The sequence below is a fragment of the Gadus macrocephalus genome, chromosome 8, assembly GCF_031168955.1.
Source record: "Gadus macrocephalus chromosome 8, ASM3116895v1".
NCBI lineage: Eukaryota > Metazoa > Chordata > Actinopteri > Gadiformes > Gadidae > Gadus > Gadus macrocephalus.
The window spans coordinates 6313706-6326681 of record NC_082389.1 but is presented as its reverse complement, the minus strand read 5'-3'; the positions used below and the strand labels follow the sequence as shown (position 1 = coordinate 6326681).

The following is a 12976-nucleotide window of genomic DNA, read 5'->3' as shown; positions in this document are numbered from 1 at the left end:
CTCTGTACAATGTACTAATTTAACTCCAGAAACAACTCGACATATTGGCTCAAACAAATTCGTTGCTCCAACGCCGGAGGTGAGCGCTGTACTTGATGTTCTTCAGTGATGGTGAAAAACCCGAAAGACAACAGTTCAAACCGTACTTGGAGCGGCGTTTCTGGACAAGACCGGGTCGAAAATGATTAACCAGCTGATCAACTGTTAATATCAGCTGATCGCGCGCCTGTATTCTAAACAGAGAGGCGTGGCGGGGTTAAGTAACCATGACAACTGTTTATCAAAATAATTTCAGTGTGGAACGCGGATGCAAAACATTCCGAAGACGACAATAGTTTGGACGGAGATCATTTTCATTGCTGATGTGCGTTTTTACATTTACCCGGGTTAGTGTGGATGGGGCCTGAATTTCAATTTGCTTGGTTGCAAAGGCTGTGGACCATCTGCCGAATACTGTAGAAAATGCCAACTTTTCATCGGATTGCTCCGGACTCACCATTTCTGCTGCTTCATCTAATCTGTTTGGTGTGTGCATTTGCGTGTGTGTGGCGGCTTGTGGGGTGCGTTCGGATCACGCAGTTTATTCAATCAATTCATATTAACGCAATGCATTTATCGTACAGTAACGGTAACGGCGTTGTAACGACGGACATAGTAATTAGTTAGATTACCCCGTTACTGAAAAAATAACGGCGTTACCCAACGTCTTTCTGTTAAATGGCGTTATTACCCACACTGTTCCCTATATAGTGTTCATGATATAGTGCACTATATAGGGAACGAACAAACGCATTTATAGATGCGCCCACATCGTCTAAACAAACCGGGCACTCACGAGGAAAGCTGGAGGTTGTATTGGTGTTGAATGTTACATTTCCTTGATAAAGGTTTTTTTTAATTAATTTTGAATGTTACATTTTCTATGTTAAATTCCAAATAATTTGTTGACATTTCTAAACGAAAGCCGGAGACTATCATTAAATGTATTAGTTTTTCGCGGTTATTCAGCTTATTCTTCTCCTCCTGAAAAACACGACCGCATTGCATTGTGGTATACGGGAGTAACATGTAGGGAACATCGTATGTACACACACATTTTGGGTGCATGATATAGTGCATGAAGCTAACCACTGAGAATTCTAATACCACTACAAAATGGCGAGCACCCTATATAGTGCACTATATCCGTGATAGGGAACTATTTCGAACACAGCTAGGGTCTCTGGGCCACGAGGCAGCCTTGAGCACATGCCAATGGGCAGGAATGTAAAAAAGCGAGACCAAAGAGAAAAGCCTTCCCCTTAAAGAAGCGGGATAAAAGAGGATTGATCCAACTCTCGACAATTCCCTCCAGGCCATCGTTTCAGACTCACGTGGAAGTTGTGGATGTGCTCTCTGTCCAGCGGCTTGGTGACCGACAGCTCTCCAGAGATGGGGTTGATGATGAAGATACTGGTCGGGGGCTGGTCGGCGCCAGGGCCCGTCACACTGTACCTCAGGGAGCGGCTCTTGTCGTTGTCCGATCGGATCTGTGGGGGAGGGGGGGGCGAGCACATTGTCAGTGCCGGTCAACAGGGAAATCTGCCGAGGTCAAACTTTAAACTGATCGCTGTATCGAACGCAGCAAACTAGATGGTAACGAGGATCATTGGATGAGGAGGAGTGAGCACACTGTGTATTATCTAACCGCGCGTTGCCCGGCCTAAGACGTCGATCCGGTTAATCGTGTGAGATCAAAAGCGCTTTGTGATGCGGGGCCCTCCTGTTTCCAGGGAGAACACACACGCGGCGGTGTTCTTACCCGGACAAGCTCCTGCGGGAATGGACCGCGCGAGTTCTCTGCCACGTTGATTGGGGGGATGACCCAGTCTCTCTTCATGCGTTTGAGCGGGCTGTCTGCGTTCCGCCGGGGGAACACGATTTCCTTCAGGCCCCGGGACTCGCCTGGAGGGTCAGCGGCCTGGAGAGAGAGAGAGGAGAGGACATGCCGTGAATAACCTCTAAAAAGTGTCTTAAAAAACCCCAATGTGGGAGTAGCCTGGGAGTGGTGGGCTTCAAAAACAAAAAAAAGGGGTGTGGATTTAAAAAACGGGGAAATGCGAGCGGTGATGAGGTCAGCATAGTTCTGAAAGGCAACGAGCCGACCCTCTTCCACCTCGCATGAGCGACTGCGTTATTGCAGCGCTCGGGACTGAACTCCACCCAGCATATCCCTAAACGTGGTTAGCTACGCTCCGCTGCTTCTCTGCTTGTGTAACAACATCATGTAGTTAAAGGGGGGTTACTGCGTGTTATACACACATCCAGACATATCCGGCCTTCTGTTTTATTTGAGTGTTTGGGGGGGGTGGGGGCACAAGAGTGCGAGCAAGCGAGAGTGGGCTCTGAATACATATTGACACGGTGGGATCGGATGCAGAGCTTGGGCTCTTTAGAGGACAGCTCTCCCTGGCCAAGGAGTAAGAGTCCCTACCATGTTTGCTGGCTTCCCGGTGTCCCCAACGACCCGGATGATGGCGGTGGCCGTGTTGGCGAGGCCGTCGCCCCTCATGTCCGCAACCTCGATGATCAGCGTGTACTGCAGCACTTTCTGGAAGGAGTTGGAAGGAAGAGATCATATGACTACAACCAAAAACAAATGTTTTTTAAGTATGACTCATGCCAGTGATTTCGGACCTCTTCATATGCAAACGGTGAAAAGTAGAAAAATGCATATGAACTGGCTGAACAAAGAGTTGCAACGCCCCCTTTAAACACAAAACACTAGGAAAGTTGAAAACAGCTGAAAGCTGAAAGTCAGCAACGCTGCATCTACAAAAAGAAAATCTATGGCGATCATATGACGGACTACAACCAAAATAACAGCGTTATCGAAATAATAGCAAGCAAGAATACTATATATACTGAAAAGTATCTTAAATATATTTATTTTAATTATCTACATTATTTTTTCTATTTTAAATAGTCTATTTAAAGAATATAATCCCAGTTACCGCCTGCAGTACCCTCCACTACCAAGGGTGGTACGCGTACCACTGGTTGAACAACCTGCCCTATGCTACTAACCTATACTACCCCTCACATCACCTCTACGTTGCACTCTCCACATGAGCAGATTTAGCACTATGATAATCCATCTAGTATCTTCCAAGTAACAGAAAATTACATTCATGATGCCTTCCTTCGGTATTCTACAATGCAAGTGAGTGAGAGTGTGTGTTTGCATGTCTAAGTGTGGAGGAGAGAGGAAGGGGGGGAAAACATCATTTGAATCCCACACCTCAGAGCTGGAGGTAAAGGTAAGGTATTTTCATGTTGAAAAGGTGACAGAGCAGATGCTAGGTTAACAGGAAACAGGTGAGTCATTGGCAAATAGAGAGACTAAAGTGGAGGCCCCACAGGGCACAGAGAAGCCCTTTGATTTCATCACGACCGCACCAACTGCCGCAATATTTGTAAATGCATGCAAGTTCTTTCAACGATTTATTTTTTTCCGGTTCAGGGGGAGGTTTGTGTTAATCGACAATGCAATCTAACAAGACTGACATTAATGTGAATTTAATTAGTTTGACAGGCTGCATGTGCTGAATTTAAAAAAGAGGCAGGAACAGAAGGGAGAGACAAAGTGAAAGTGAAGACTTTAAAAGTAAGGGATGAACCTACCTCTAGGCCAACGTCTCCGGTGAGCGTGATGTTTCCCGTCAGGGTGTGGATGGTGAACATGTCTGACGGACTGGGGGGACTCTGGGACTGGATCCTGTAACGCAGCAGTGCGTTGTCCGTCTTTGGGTCATCACGGTCGTGCGCGAGTACGGTCATAACAAATGTGCCTGTGATGTAATCAAAGAAAAGCAAAAGGCAATAGACGCATGTCTTTTAGTCAGCTGCATTTGTGTTCTCCTAGTTAGGTACTGCATTGCATTGTGTTCTTGGTAAAAAAATAAAAAAATAAATCAAATTGCATTGGCAGTGTAAAGTACACATGTAAAGACCACATTTAAAGAGTTCTCCTATACTACTTTACACAACAATACCCTTTCTCATCCGTTTATCAATAGCATCAGTTAGATAAATAACAGTAGGCCAAATAAACAAAATGGCCACCCAATTAAAACGGGTCTCTAGTGTACTTACCAGGCCTGGATGCCTTGGAGACAGTGCCGTTCCAGATCTGATGTTCGAATTGTGGCTTGTTGTCGTTCATGTCCGACACGGTGATGAAGATGTCAATGGGGTCCTCCGTTGGGCGTCCGTTCAGGTCCTCTACGTGTGCCCTAAGCTACAACCAAAATATAAACCAATGAAAGGCAGGCGAAATGGATCCCCGTGTGTTGGTACATCTCTCGGAAAAAGGCTCACGAGTGGCCTGATCTTTAGACTTAAACCTTGACAAAATGACAAGAAAAACACATTTCAGTTCATTTCCAGACGCCTCTCTCACAAAATCAACAGCGCTCCTCAAAAGGTCTCATATCGGATCCCTTCAATACTCAGACCGGTAAGTCAGAGCTGTCAGACTTCCACCTCCGTTCACCCATCCACCCACCCACCCACCCACGCCTCCACCCTATCACTTCAGGGCTCAGGGGACGAGTGGGCCTGCGGGCCCGCCCTCGGTGCATGTCAATGGCCAGGGAATGGGAAAAGCAGCGGCAAAAGAGAAGGAGCATTCCCCTTGACACAAAGAAAATAAAAAAATTAGATAAAACACACTTTCTATTCTGTGTTTCCTTTCACACTTACGTGGTAGGCTGCGGTTTGCTCTCTGTCCAGGGGCCGGGCGACAAATAGCCTGCCGGAGATGGAGTCGACGATGAAGGCACCGACGGGCGCCTGGTCGGCGCCGGGACCCGTCACGCTGTACTTCAGGGAGCTCTGGCTATGGCCGTCTGATCGGATCTGTGGGGGCGAGCACATCTTCAGTGTTGGGCAACGGATAAATTCACAGCAGGCTATCTGAAAGCGATCGCAGTTTGGAGTGAACGAAACTGAACTGTAGCGAGATATATTTGATGAGAGGATTCCGGTGTGAATAGATGGGAGTGCAGGAAGCCTCAGTATTTTTCCAATGTAGTTCAACATGTCGGCCCTTTGTGGATCTACACCCCCGATGTTTACAGGGAGAACACATTGCCGTTGCGCGAACACACACACACACACACACACACACACACACACACAAACCACTGACTTCCTATACTGACTCAAGAGGGCTTGCTCGTGCAGACTGTGCTATGACCAGGTGGGGTGTGTTGGGGGATGGATAGGGGCGGGGGGGGAGAGAAGAACTCTACCTCCCGATTCCAGACCTTTGGTGAAGTGCTATAAATGGGAGGCGTTTTGTTGGACAAAAGCAAGACAAAAGTATGGGCCTGGTTGATCGGGTGGAGGCTTGGACCGATGAGCGCTACAAGGTTGTCAGATCTAACGAAACACTATGGCCTATGAAGTGGGGAGGACTGAGCGAACTAAGTGAGATAGTGTGTGTGTGTGTGTGTGTGTGTGTGTGTGTGTGTGTGTGTGTGTGTGTGTGTGTGTGTGTGTGTGTGTGTGTGTGTGTGTGTGTGTGTGTGTGTGTGTGTGTGTGTGTGTGTGTGTGTGCGCGGTCATACTCGTGCGGTCATACTACAGCACGATATTTATCTATATTTATCTATATTTATTTATATTTATCTTCTCTGGGTGTTTGTGTGGGCGTCGTACACACCTGCATGCGCACGTGCGTACGTTTGCGAGTGTGGCGTGTGTATGTGGTGGTCTCACCGTGCCAATCGCCTTGGGGAACGGCCCTCGCATGTTCTCCAGGATGCGGATTGGTGGCAAGACCCAGCTTCTCTTTGTGCGTTTGTATGGGGTGTCAGCATTCTGCGAGGGGAGCACCGCTTCCTCCAAGCCCTGCGACACGTCTTGAGGGTCATCCGCTTTCTGGACCTGGTGGAGGGGATGACATGTAAATAAATGGGGAAAACACAGCCAGGACGTGTGGTCTGGCAGGGGAACACCTCAAAATAAAATGGTGTGTGGATTCGATAGAACAGGAAAATGAAAGCAGGGATAGTGAGCCGGGTTTTTTACGAAACACACGAGTGACTTCCAGCAATGCCATTGAAGCCGTTCACCTACATTGAAATGCTGGTCATGTGACAGAGCCGCACAACGTTGATAGCATATTGTGTGTCCAAACTGGCCATGATGTGGCAGCCCTTCCTGGTTTTATGAGACTTTTAAACATCAAAAGCACCAGGGCCATCTTCGTAATGCTTCCCTTGAAGCTTTCTGTTGTGTACCTTTGCCTCCATTCGGAGGACGTCAACTCTGTAATACGTTAGACTCCATAATGGTTATCCGGAAAACCTATATATTTTTTTACCAAAGTTTGGAAGCCTTGCGATCCTCTTCCTGCACTTTAAATCTCTCTTTGTCCCTCGCAGCCCAGGATATTTCAAGCCATGGCTGTTTGATGTTTATGTTTTTCGTTTTTCGCTTCGAAATGGTTCGAGCGTCGCGGTGACCTCGACCGTGAGCGGCATTAATCTCTAATTTTTTATTTATTTTTAAAAAAGCAGCCCTCCTCACATCTCCTAATAGAGCACGCCCACGCCGGCACACTGGCGGCGGCCATAACGGAGCGTACAGGCTCTCCCTCGGCTGTAATGAATGAGATTTGAAACAAAAGAGGATGCTACCTAGTGCGAGCCAGACAGAAAAGCGCCCAGATGGCTCAAATTGCCTATGCCGCCGTTCCACAAGCGGGGAAAGACTGAAGTAATGCCAGTAAAAGTTAAAATAACCTTGAACGAGACAAGGCGGGGAGGGACGGCTAAACAGCGAGGAAACAATACGCAGACACTTGTCAAAGTCAATAAATGACAGCTGTAATTCCACACCGGGCGGCTGAGCAATTCTGGGTCCCCCCCCCCCCCCCCCCCCCACACTGCAAGCCCCCCAACACATCCTTCTGTTCCTTCAGTTTTAACCATTAGGCTAAATCTTTTGATTGGTTACAAAGTCGCGGAAATCTTTGCAGTGCAAACACAGAAATTAATTACTGCTTATCCACCTTACGATGCTACCCATATGCCGGGCCACCAAGCCCCCCCCCCCCCCCCCCACACACACACACACACACACACACACACACACACACACACACACACACACCCCAGCCGCCGCCACAGAGATCGGGGGAGCCGTCGGGAGGGCTCTTCACTAATCATGTTTGCAATCCGATTACACCGCGTTCGCGCATTTGAAATGCAGAGAGGCGGGCGGCGCGATAGATAGGGGCCGGGGCACGTTTCAGAAATATCTATTACGCCATTAAAACGAGGCGCGTGTGCGAGAGCAGTAATTATTCGCGACCCCGCGTGTGGAATGATGAATCTCGTTTCCGCCCCGGCGCTGCGACTTGGAAGTCTGTCGGAGGCCGTCCCTCAAAAGTTCGATAGCCCGCCACGACCTCCATCAAACGCCATCCGGTTACATCGCCGCGATCGCCGCCGAAGTGCTAATGCCTCCGTGATGAGCGGTGTGATTCTGCGTTGGCGAGATTGAGGACATCTGGGGTTCCCTTTTCCTCGGGTTCAGAGTGATTACCCCCAAACAGGCCTACTGTGAGCTCCTTTTGGGTGTGCAGCCCCATCATATGGAATAGCCCTTCCTCAGATGTGGAGAGACGGACTCCAGGAGGAATGTTGCTGACGTTGAAGCCGCGTTAGGGTGTGCGATGGTAGACGGTGTCACACTCATGTTTAATGAGGGCCTTGTTTGCTTGCCATTGATTAAAATGTTTCCCCAGGGTTGACGAGTTTGCAGCACTAATAAAGGAACGAAAAAAAAAATAACATTCTAATCACTGATGTGATTAGGAGATGCGTGATGATTCATGACAATAATTGTGCTGGGAGAAAGATAACTGCCTATGACCTCGTCAACTTTGCCAGATAGAGAGGGAGAGTCAAATCATGATTTCATTACAAACCAATCAGGGCCAGCCGGCCGCTCGGTTGTCCGCGGATACACGTACAAGATTCGATTTGATCCTTTTTTTAAAAAAACTATCGTGTGCAGCGCTGCCGTTATCCTACATTATTTATGTGAGGTTCAGATTAAAGTGTGGCTGAAACTATTGCCTGCCAATGTTTATCTTTTTTTTAAGACGCAGTGTGTTTCCCTAACTGAGAAGATACCGGTGACTAATGGTGTCATTAAAACCACATAGCTGCTCGGACAGATGTCAGGAGGAAGAAAAAGGGTTGATTTTAGAAAAGGCCTTTCATCACTCCCTGCTACCAGATTCACTTAAACCCGGACGATTATCGCACAGTCTGTGCACGACGTAAACAGGCATAACCGTCGGCATGGACGCGTCGCTTGGAACGGGATAAAACGGGGGGAAAAAACACCTTTAATGAGATTGCCCAGCATGTAGCAAATATTGAAGTAGCCCGCGGTGCCGTTCATTTCAGAACAGTTTGGCTGGAGATGATAGGCACGGCACGAGTTCTTCGTAAAACAAGCAATGTTATTGTATTAAGGGGATGTTCATTAAGACATGAGAGAGACCCTAATCTGGGATCCCACAGCCATGATTGCTATCCCATGCTCACAAAGATTTGCTTATAGGGCATGGCTAAAAAAATAAAGCATTGAGGACAGGCTAATGCCTAAACACCAGATGACTAAACAAACGCCTCCAGTGGAAACAGGTTTGGGAGGCGGCGGCCTAACCCAAAGTCAGATGCTCTGCGTGGGGCCGGGGTCAGCGGCAGCGGGCTGGGGGGGCCCTTCTGGTCGCCTTGTTTGGGGTTTGTTTTTAGGTGAGAAGGCAATAACCGTGTGAGCACCAGTCAGGCTTGGCAAAATCAACTTTATGGGCGGGCTTGTTTTGCATCTGCGCTTTGCTAACCACTGACCGTGATGAGTATATGTTTGTGCCCCTAGTAAAACGACACATTAAGTTTTAATTAGCGAGCATCCATCCAGTCTCCCGGAACACCTGCTACAATTTAGAGAGCGAGTCATGTGCGAATGTGCTGTGCGGCTAATAAGCGAAAGTTATTTGACACGCGGGGCAGAATTGATTACGCCACGCTCCTACGCCAGGAAAACAAGTCGAGACAATCAACAAGGAAGATTTGATTGTTGTGGTGGTTCTGTCGCCAGGGGGGGGCGGGGGGGACGTTTGGAAGGTATAGAGGAAAGGCGTGCCCACACACCTGATGCGTGCGAGGCGTCAGCTGGATCTTGGTCTCCCAGCGCTGGTCGTTGGCGGCGCTGCTGGCCGTGATCACGAGCGGCGCCGGGCGATGCTCGGCGATCCGGAGGCGTCTGGCGGCGTAGATCACGCCGTCCGCCTCTATCCGGAAGTCGTTCGGCCGGCTGCTCTCCAAGGTAGCTGCATCGTCACCGCCGCAATCCTCGAAAATCACTGCGGAGACACCGGAGAGAGAGAGGGGATTGAGGAGGATGAAACAGAAAAGACGTCTGGGGGAAGTCAAAGAACATTTAAGAAAACCTGACAGCTTAAGAGAGAGATCAAGAAGGTTTGTAATAGAAAGCGAGAGTGACTGATTATTATGTTTTTGAAACGGACCAAAACAATGGAAACAGAGACGGACAGACAGTCGGACCGTCATTCGGACAGACCTCCTGGTCTGAACTACAGTCCACTCCACGGTGCCTCTTTAAACAGTCCACCACGCATCTTCTCACTCATACATTATTCACTTCAGGCTGAGCCTCAGAGGTATGTCCCAAAACAGGGGGGGGGGGGGGGGGGGGGGGGGGGGTGAGATGGAGAGGGAGAGGAAGACAGGAACACAAAAAAAAGAAACAAGGAAAAAGGATGAAGAGAGAAGGAGCGATAACAACGATGAGAAAAATGGGTCTCTCGGGGGCGGTTTTAGAAGCCCATTAAATCCCAAAACATTCCATTTAAAACCCTGACGAGGCCAAATGTTGCTTTCCGGGGTGAAGAGAAATCACCGGTTGAAGCCCTTTGCTGGAAGCCAACCTCAAAGACACGGCGAGAGGGATCCCCTGTGCCACACTGGGCCGGGTGTGTATTACAAGATCCCTTCCCCGGTGACGTACCCCGAGATTTTCTCCGCAGAGGGCAACCAATCGTCCCATCCACGGGAGGCTCGGTACTTGATGTTTGTTGTAGCAGCATGCACACACACACACACACACACACACACACACACACACACACACACACACACACACACACACACACACACACACACACACACACACACACACACACACACACACACACACACACACACACACGGTGGGGGAGTTCAAGCAGTCCCCGAGCGCCACAGTGGCACGAGTCCTCACAGGTTTGTGTTACAGGAGAGTGACAGTACAGCACTGACAGCTCATGTCGCACAACACACACACACACACACCGAAAGGACAGAACACAAACAGACTATACCTTAGAGCATCCTCATCTCGTACCTTTACCCGAATACATTTCCCTGACCGCCACCCTTCTCTCTTCCCCCCCCCCCCCCCCCCCCTCAACTCCCCCGCCCACACCATCTCCAGCTTTCGCTCGAAGACACACAGATTTCCAACCTTGCCTCGCTGTTCAAAGCGAACACACACACACACACACACACACACACACACACACAAAGACACACACACTTGCACGGCAAAGTTTCCTGCGAGCCACGAAAGATGTGAACGCCGAGACACAGGGCTTCACACCGGCGCCACAACTGCGGGTGCCGCATTGAATTATTGAAGCAGACGTGGAATTACTTAATAAAAGCCTTGGAGGAGGCTACCTAATCTTCCTTTGTTCCGCTACCATGGGGACAGGGGGACGTGTTTCGCAGCGCCCCGGCAACCGGGCCCCTCCTTTGGGGTGGGGATGGGGGGGGGCAGTACAGGGGCCTCTACCTGCCCCTTCCAGAGCCGGGAGGAACTTAAAAGGATTAACCTCGGGGCCAATTTATTTGGGGATGCTGATAAGGGGGCAGACAATGATAAAACTTCAAACCCCCCCGTGCACGTGCAGGGAATAAACAAACAGGTGTGTGCTCGCAGCAGAGCCACACGGTGGATAAACATGTGTGCGGCTTGCCAATACCCGTGCTCGCGGACAGCGCCCTTGCCTGGCGTGTTTATGAACGGGCGTGACGCCGACGAAATGCACTTTTCCTGTGGTTGTTTTTTTGTCTTTTATTCTTTTGTGTGCATGGGGGGATCATGAGACACAATGTGTTAGGCAACATGGCAGGAAAGGCCCTGTCGGTTCCGCCCCTGACAGGGGACTGTTATAAAAGCCATGAATATTGGTAGGATAAAAAGATAAGGAAAATGTTTCTTTCCTTTCAATGTACAGAGAAATGGAGAGAGAGGCAGAGAGAGGGAGCGAGAGATGGAGAGCCGGGGGGGGGTGAGGGAGACAAGGAAGGCTTGATGACACTGCATTGGAAAATAAAACACTAAAAACATCCTAATATATTCATCACAATGAATAAAAATACTATCTTGTCCTAATTTATCAGCCTCAGCAGAAGGACCAAAAAAACACTGTATACATGGACAAGGCTGCCGTCTTATTTCTGACAGGCTTTAAAAGTAACATTTAGATCAAAAAACGGAAGAAACTAGGTTGATTTACAAAAAGATATTTCCACGGCGGACGACTCCAGCGAGGGGAGGCATGATTCATGCTTCCCCATCAGCAGGGCTAACGGCCAGCAATTGAGCATTTAACTGCAAAAAGGTTCCCCCAAAACAAACTGCTCTAATAGTGCTGCTGAACTTCACTTTGAGTCGACCACCCCCTGCCTCTTCTATCCCTGTACGAGCACCCTTAAATCAATGAGCTGTGCTTCTTGCCTGGTGGAGAGGGGGGCTTGTTCGGGAATCCAGGTGACCTTCACTCCCGGGCAGAAGACGTTGCCTTGAAGCAGGGCTAACTGTAAGTTTGAAATATTCTGGCAAGCACCTTAGCCGCACCCCCACCCCCAAGTCAGCATATCAGGGGAGGAATACCAAGTACTGTTCAATACCTACCACACACACACAAACACTCTATAGATTTAACACGTCACAAAGTTCAAGGTGAGGAAGGGATTCGTACCGGCTCCATCAAGGATGTTGGGGATTATGGTTTGAGTCATGTGTGCTACAGTGTAAACATGAGTACCCTGTGCTGTGGACCTTTTGGCTTTGTGAATGACATGAGTCTACCTCCTGGTTGGTGGTAAAGCAACCCCATCCATTCACCTGCATCAAAAACGAATCGTGTCATTATTTAATGTGACATTAGAAGTGTGGAGCAAATAATGAATAAATGATTAAATGAAAGTAAGACACCTTATTTGTTTTGCCTCCCATTTTAACCGGTATAGTCCCAAGGGTCAATAAAGGTATCTCCATCCATTAGAATAATTACATAAGTCAATATTTGTTAAAATTGGCTGGTCCAAGATGGAAGGACAATTGAGAGCTCAAATTAAATCTCATCTAAATTAAATTTCAACCCTGCTTTATTGAAAACCGTCAGCCAAACACACAAACCAAATAAGGCCATTGCCCAAACATAAAATAAAACCATGAGATTGTTGTCATTCCAGTTTAATTTGACATGGGCTTCATCGCTGAACTCTGACGATTCCACAACATCATTCCACCAAAATGCCCCTTCCAAAGTCCCTGACAAATAGGCCTGGCATTTCTATGATCCATGCTGCTGGTATATTTGGCCTTGCTTCATCGCCAAATGTGCGTTTGCCACAGCAAACGTGCTATGGCGGTTTGCAGCATTTGCCTTGGGAGCCTATGTGGGCCAAAGCCCTCTCGGAGGCTGGAGCCCAGCTCCGGCTCTTTAGCAATCCCTGAGATTGGGCCAGCGCCTCGACACCTCTGGGAGGCTCCGCGACCGTCAGCCGCCGTGGTAATTGTTGCACCAACTCCCGGCAGGAAGCGACGTTTTCAATGATAA

The 12976-nt window shown here is 48.7% G+C and overlaps 1 protein-coding gene across 2 annotated transcripts in view; it reads right to left on the bottom strand.

The window, feature by feature from the left end:
• LOC132462698 (cadherin-2-like) overlaps positions 1-12976 on the bottom strand; it is a 63851-nt gene that overhangs the window by 18840 nt on the left and 32035 nt on the right. Inside the window, exons 3-10 of one of the 2 annotated variants that reach the window (XM_060058391.1) lie at positions 9219-9430; positions 5764-5931; positions 4744-4899; positions 4135-4279; positions 3664-3830; positions 2474-2590; positions 1802-1960; positions 1374-1529 (exon numbers count right to left, since the gene is read on the bottom strand). In XM_060058391.1, the coding sequence (XP_059914374.1) occupies positions 1374-1529; positions 1802-1960; positions 2474-2590; positions 3664-3830; positions 4135-4279; positions 4744-4899; positions 5764-5931; positions 9219-9430 (1280 nt within the window). Of the gene's footprint in view, positions 1-1373; positions 1530-1801; positions 1961-2473; positions 2591-3659; positions 3831-4134; positions 4280-4743; positions 4900-5763; positions 5932-9218; positions 9431-12976 lie in introns of both variants that reach the window. The other variant, XM_060058392.1, reaches the window with a different exon arrangement.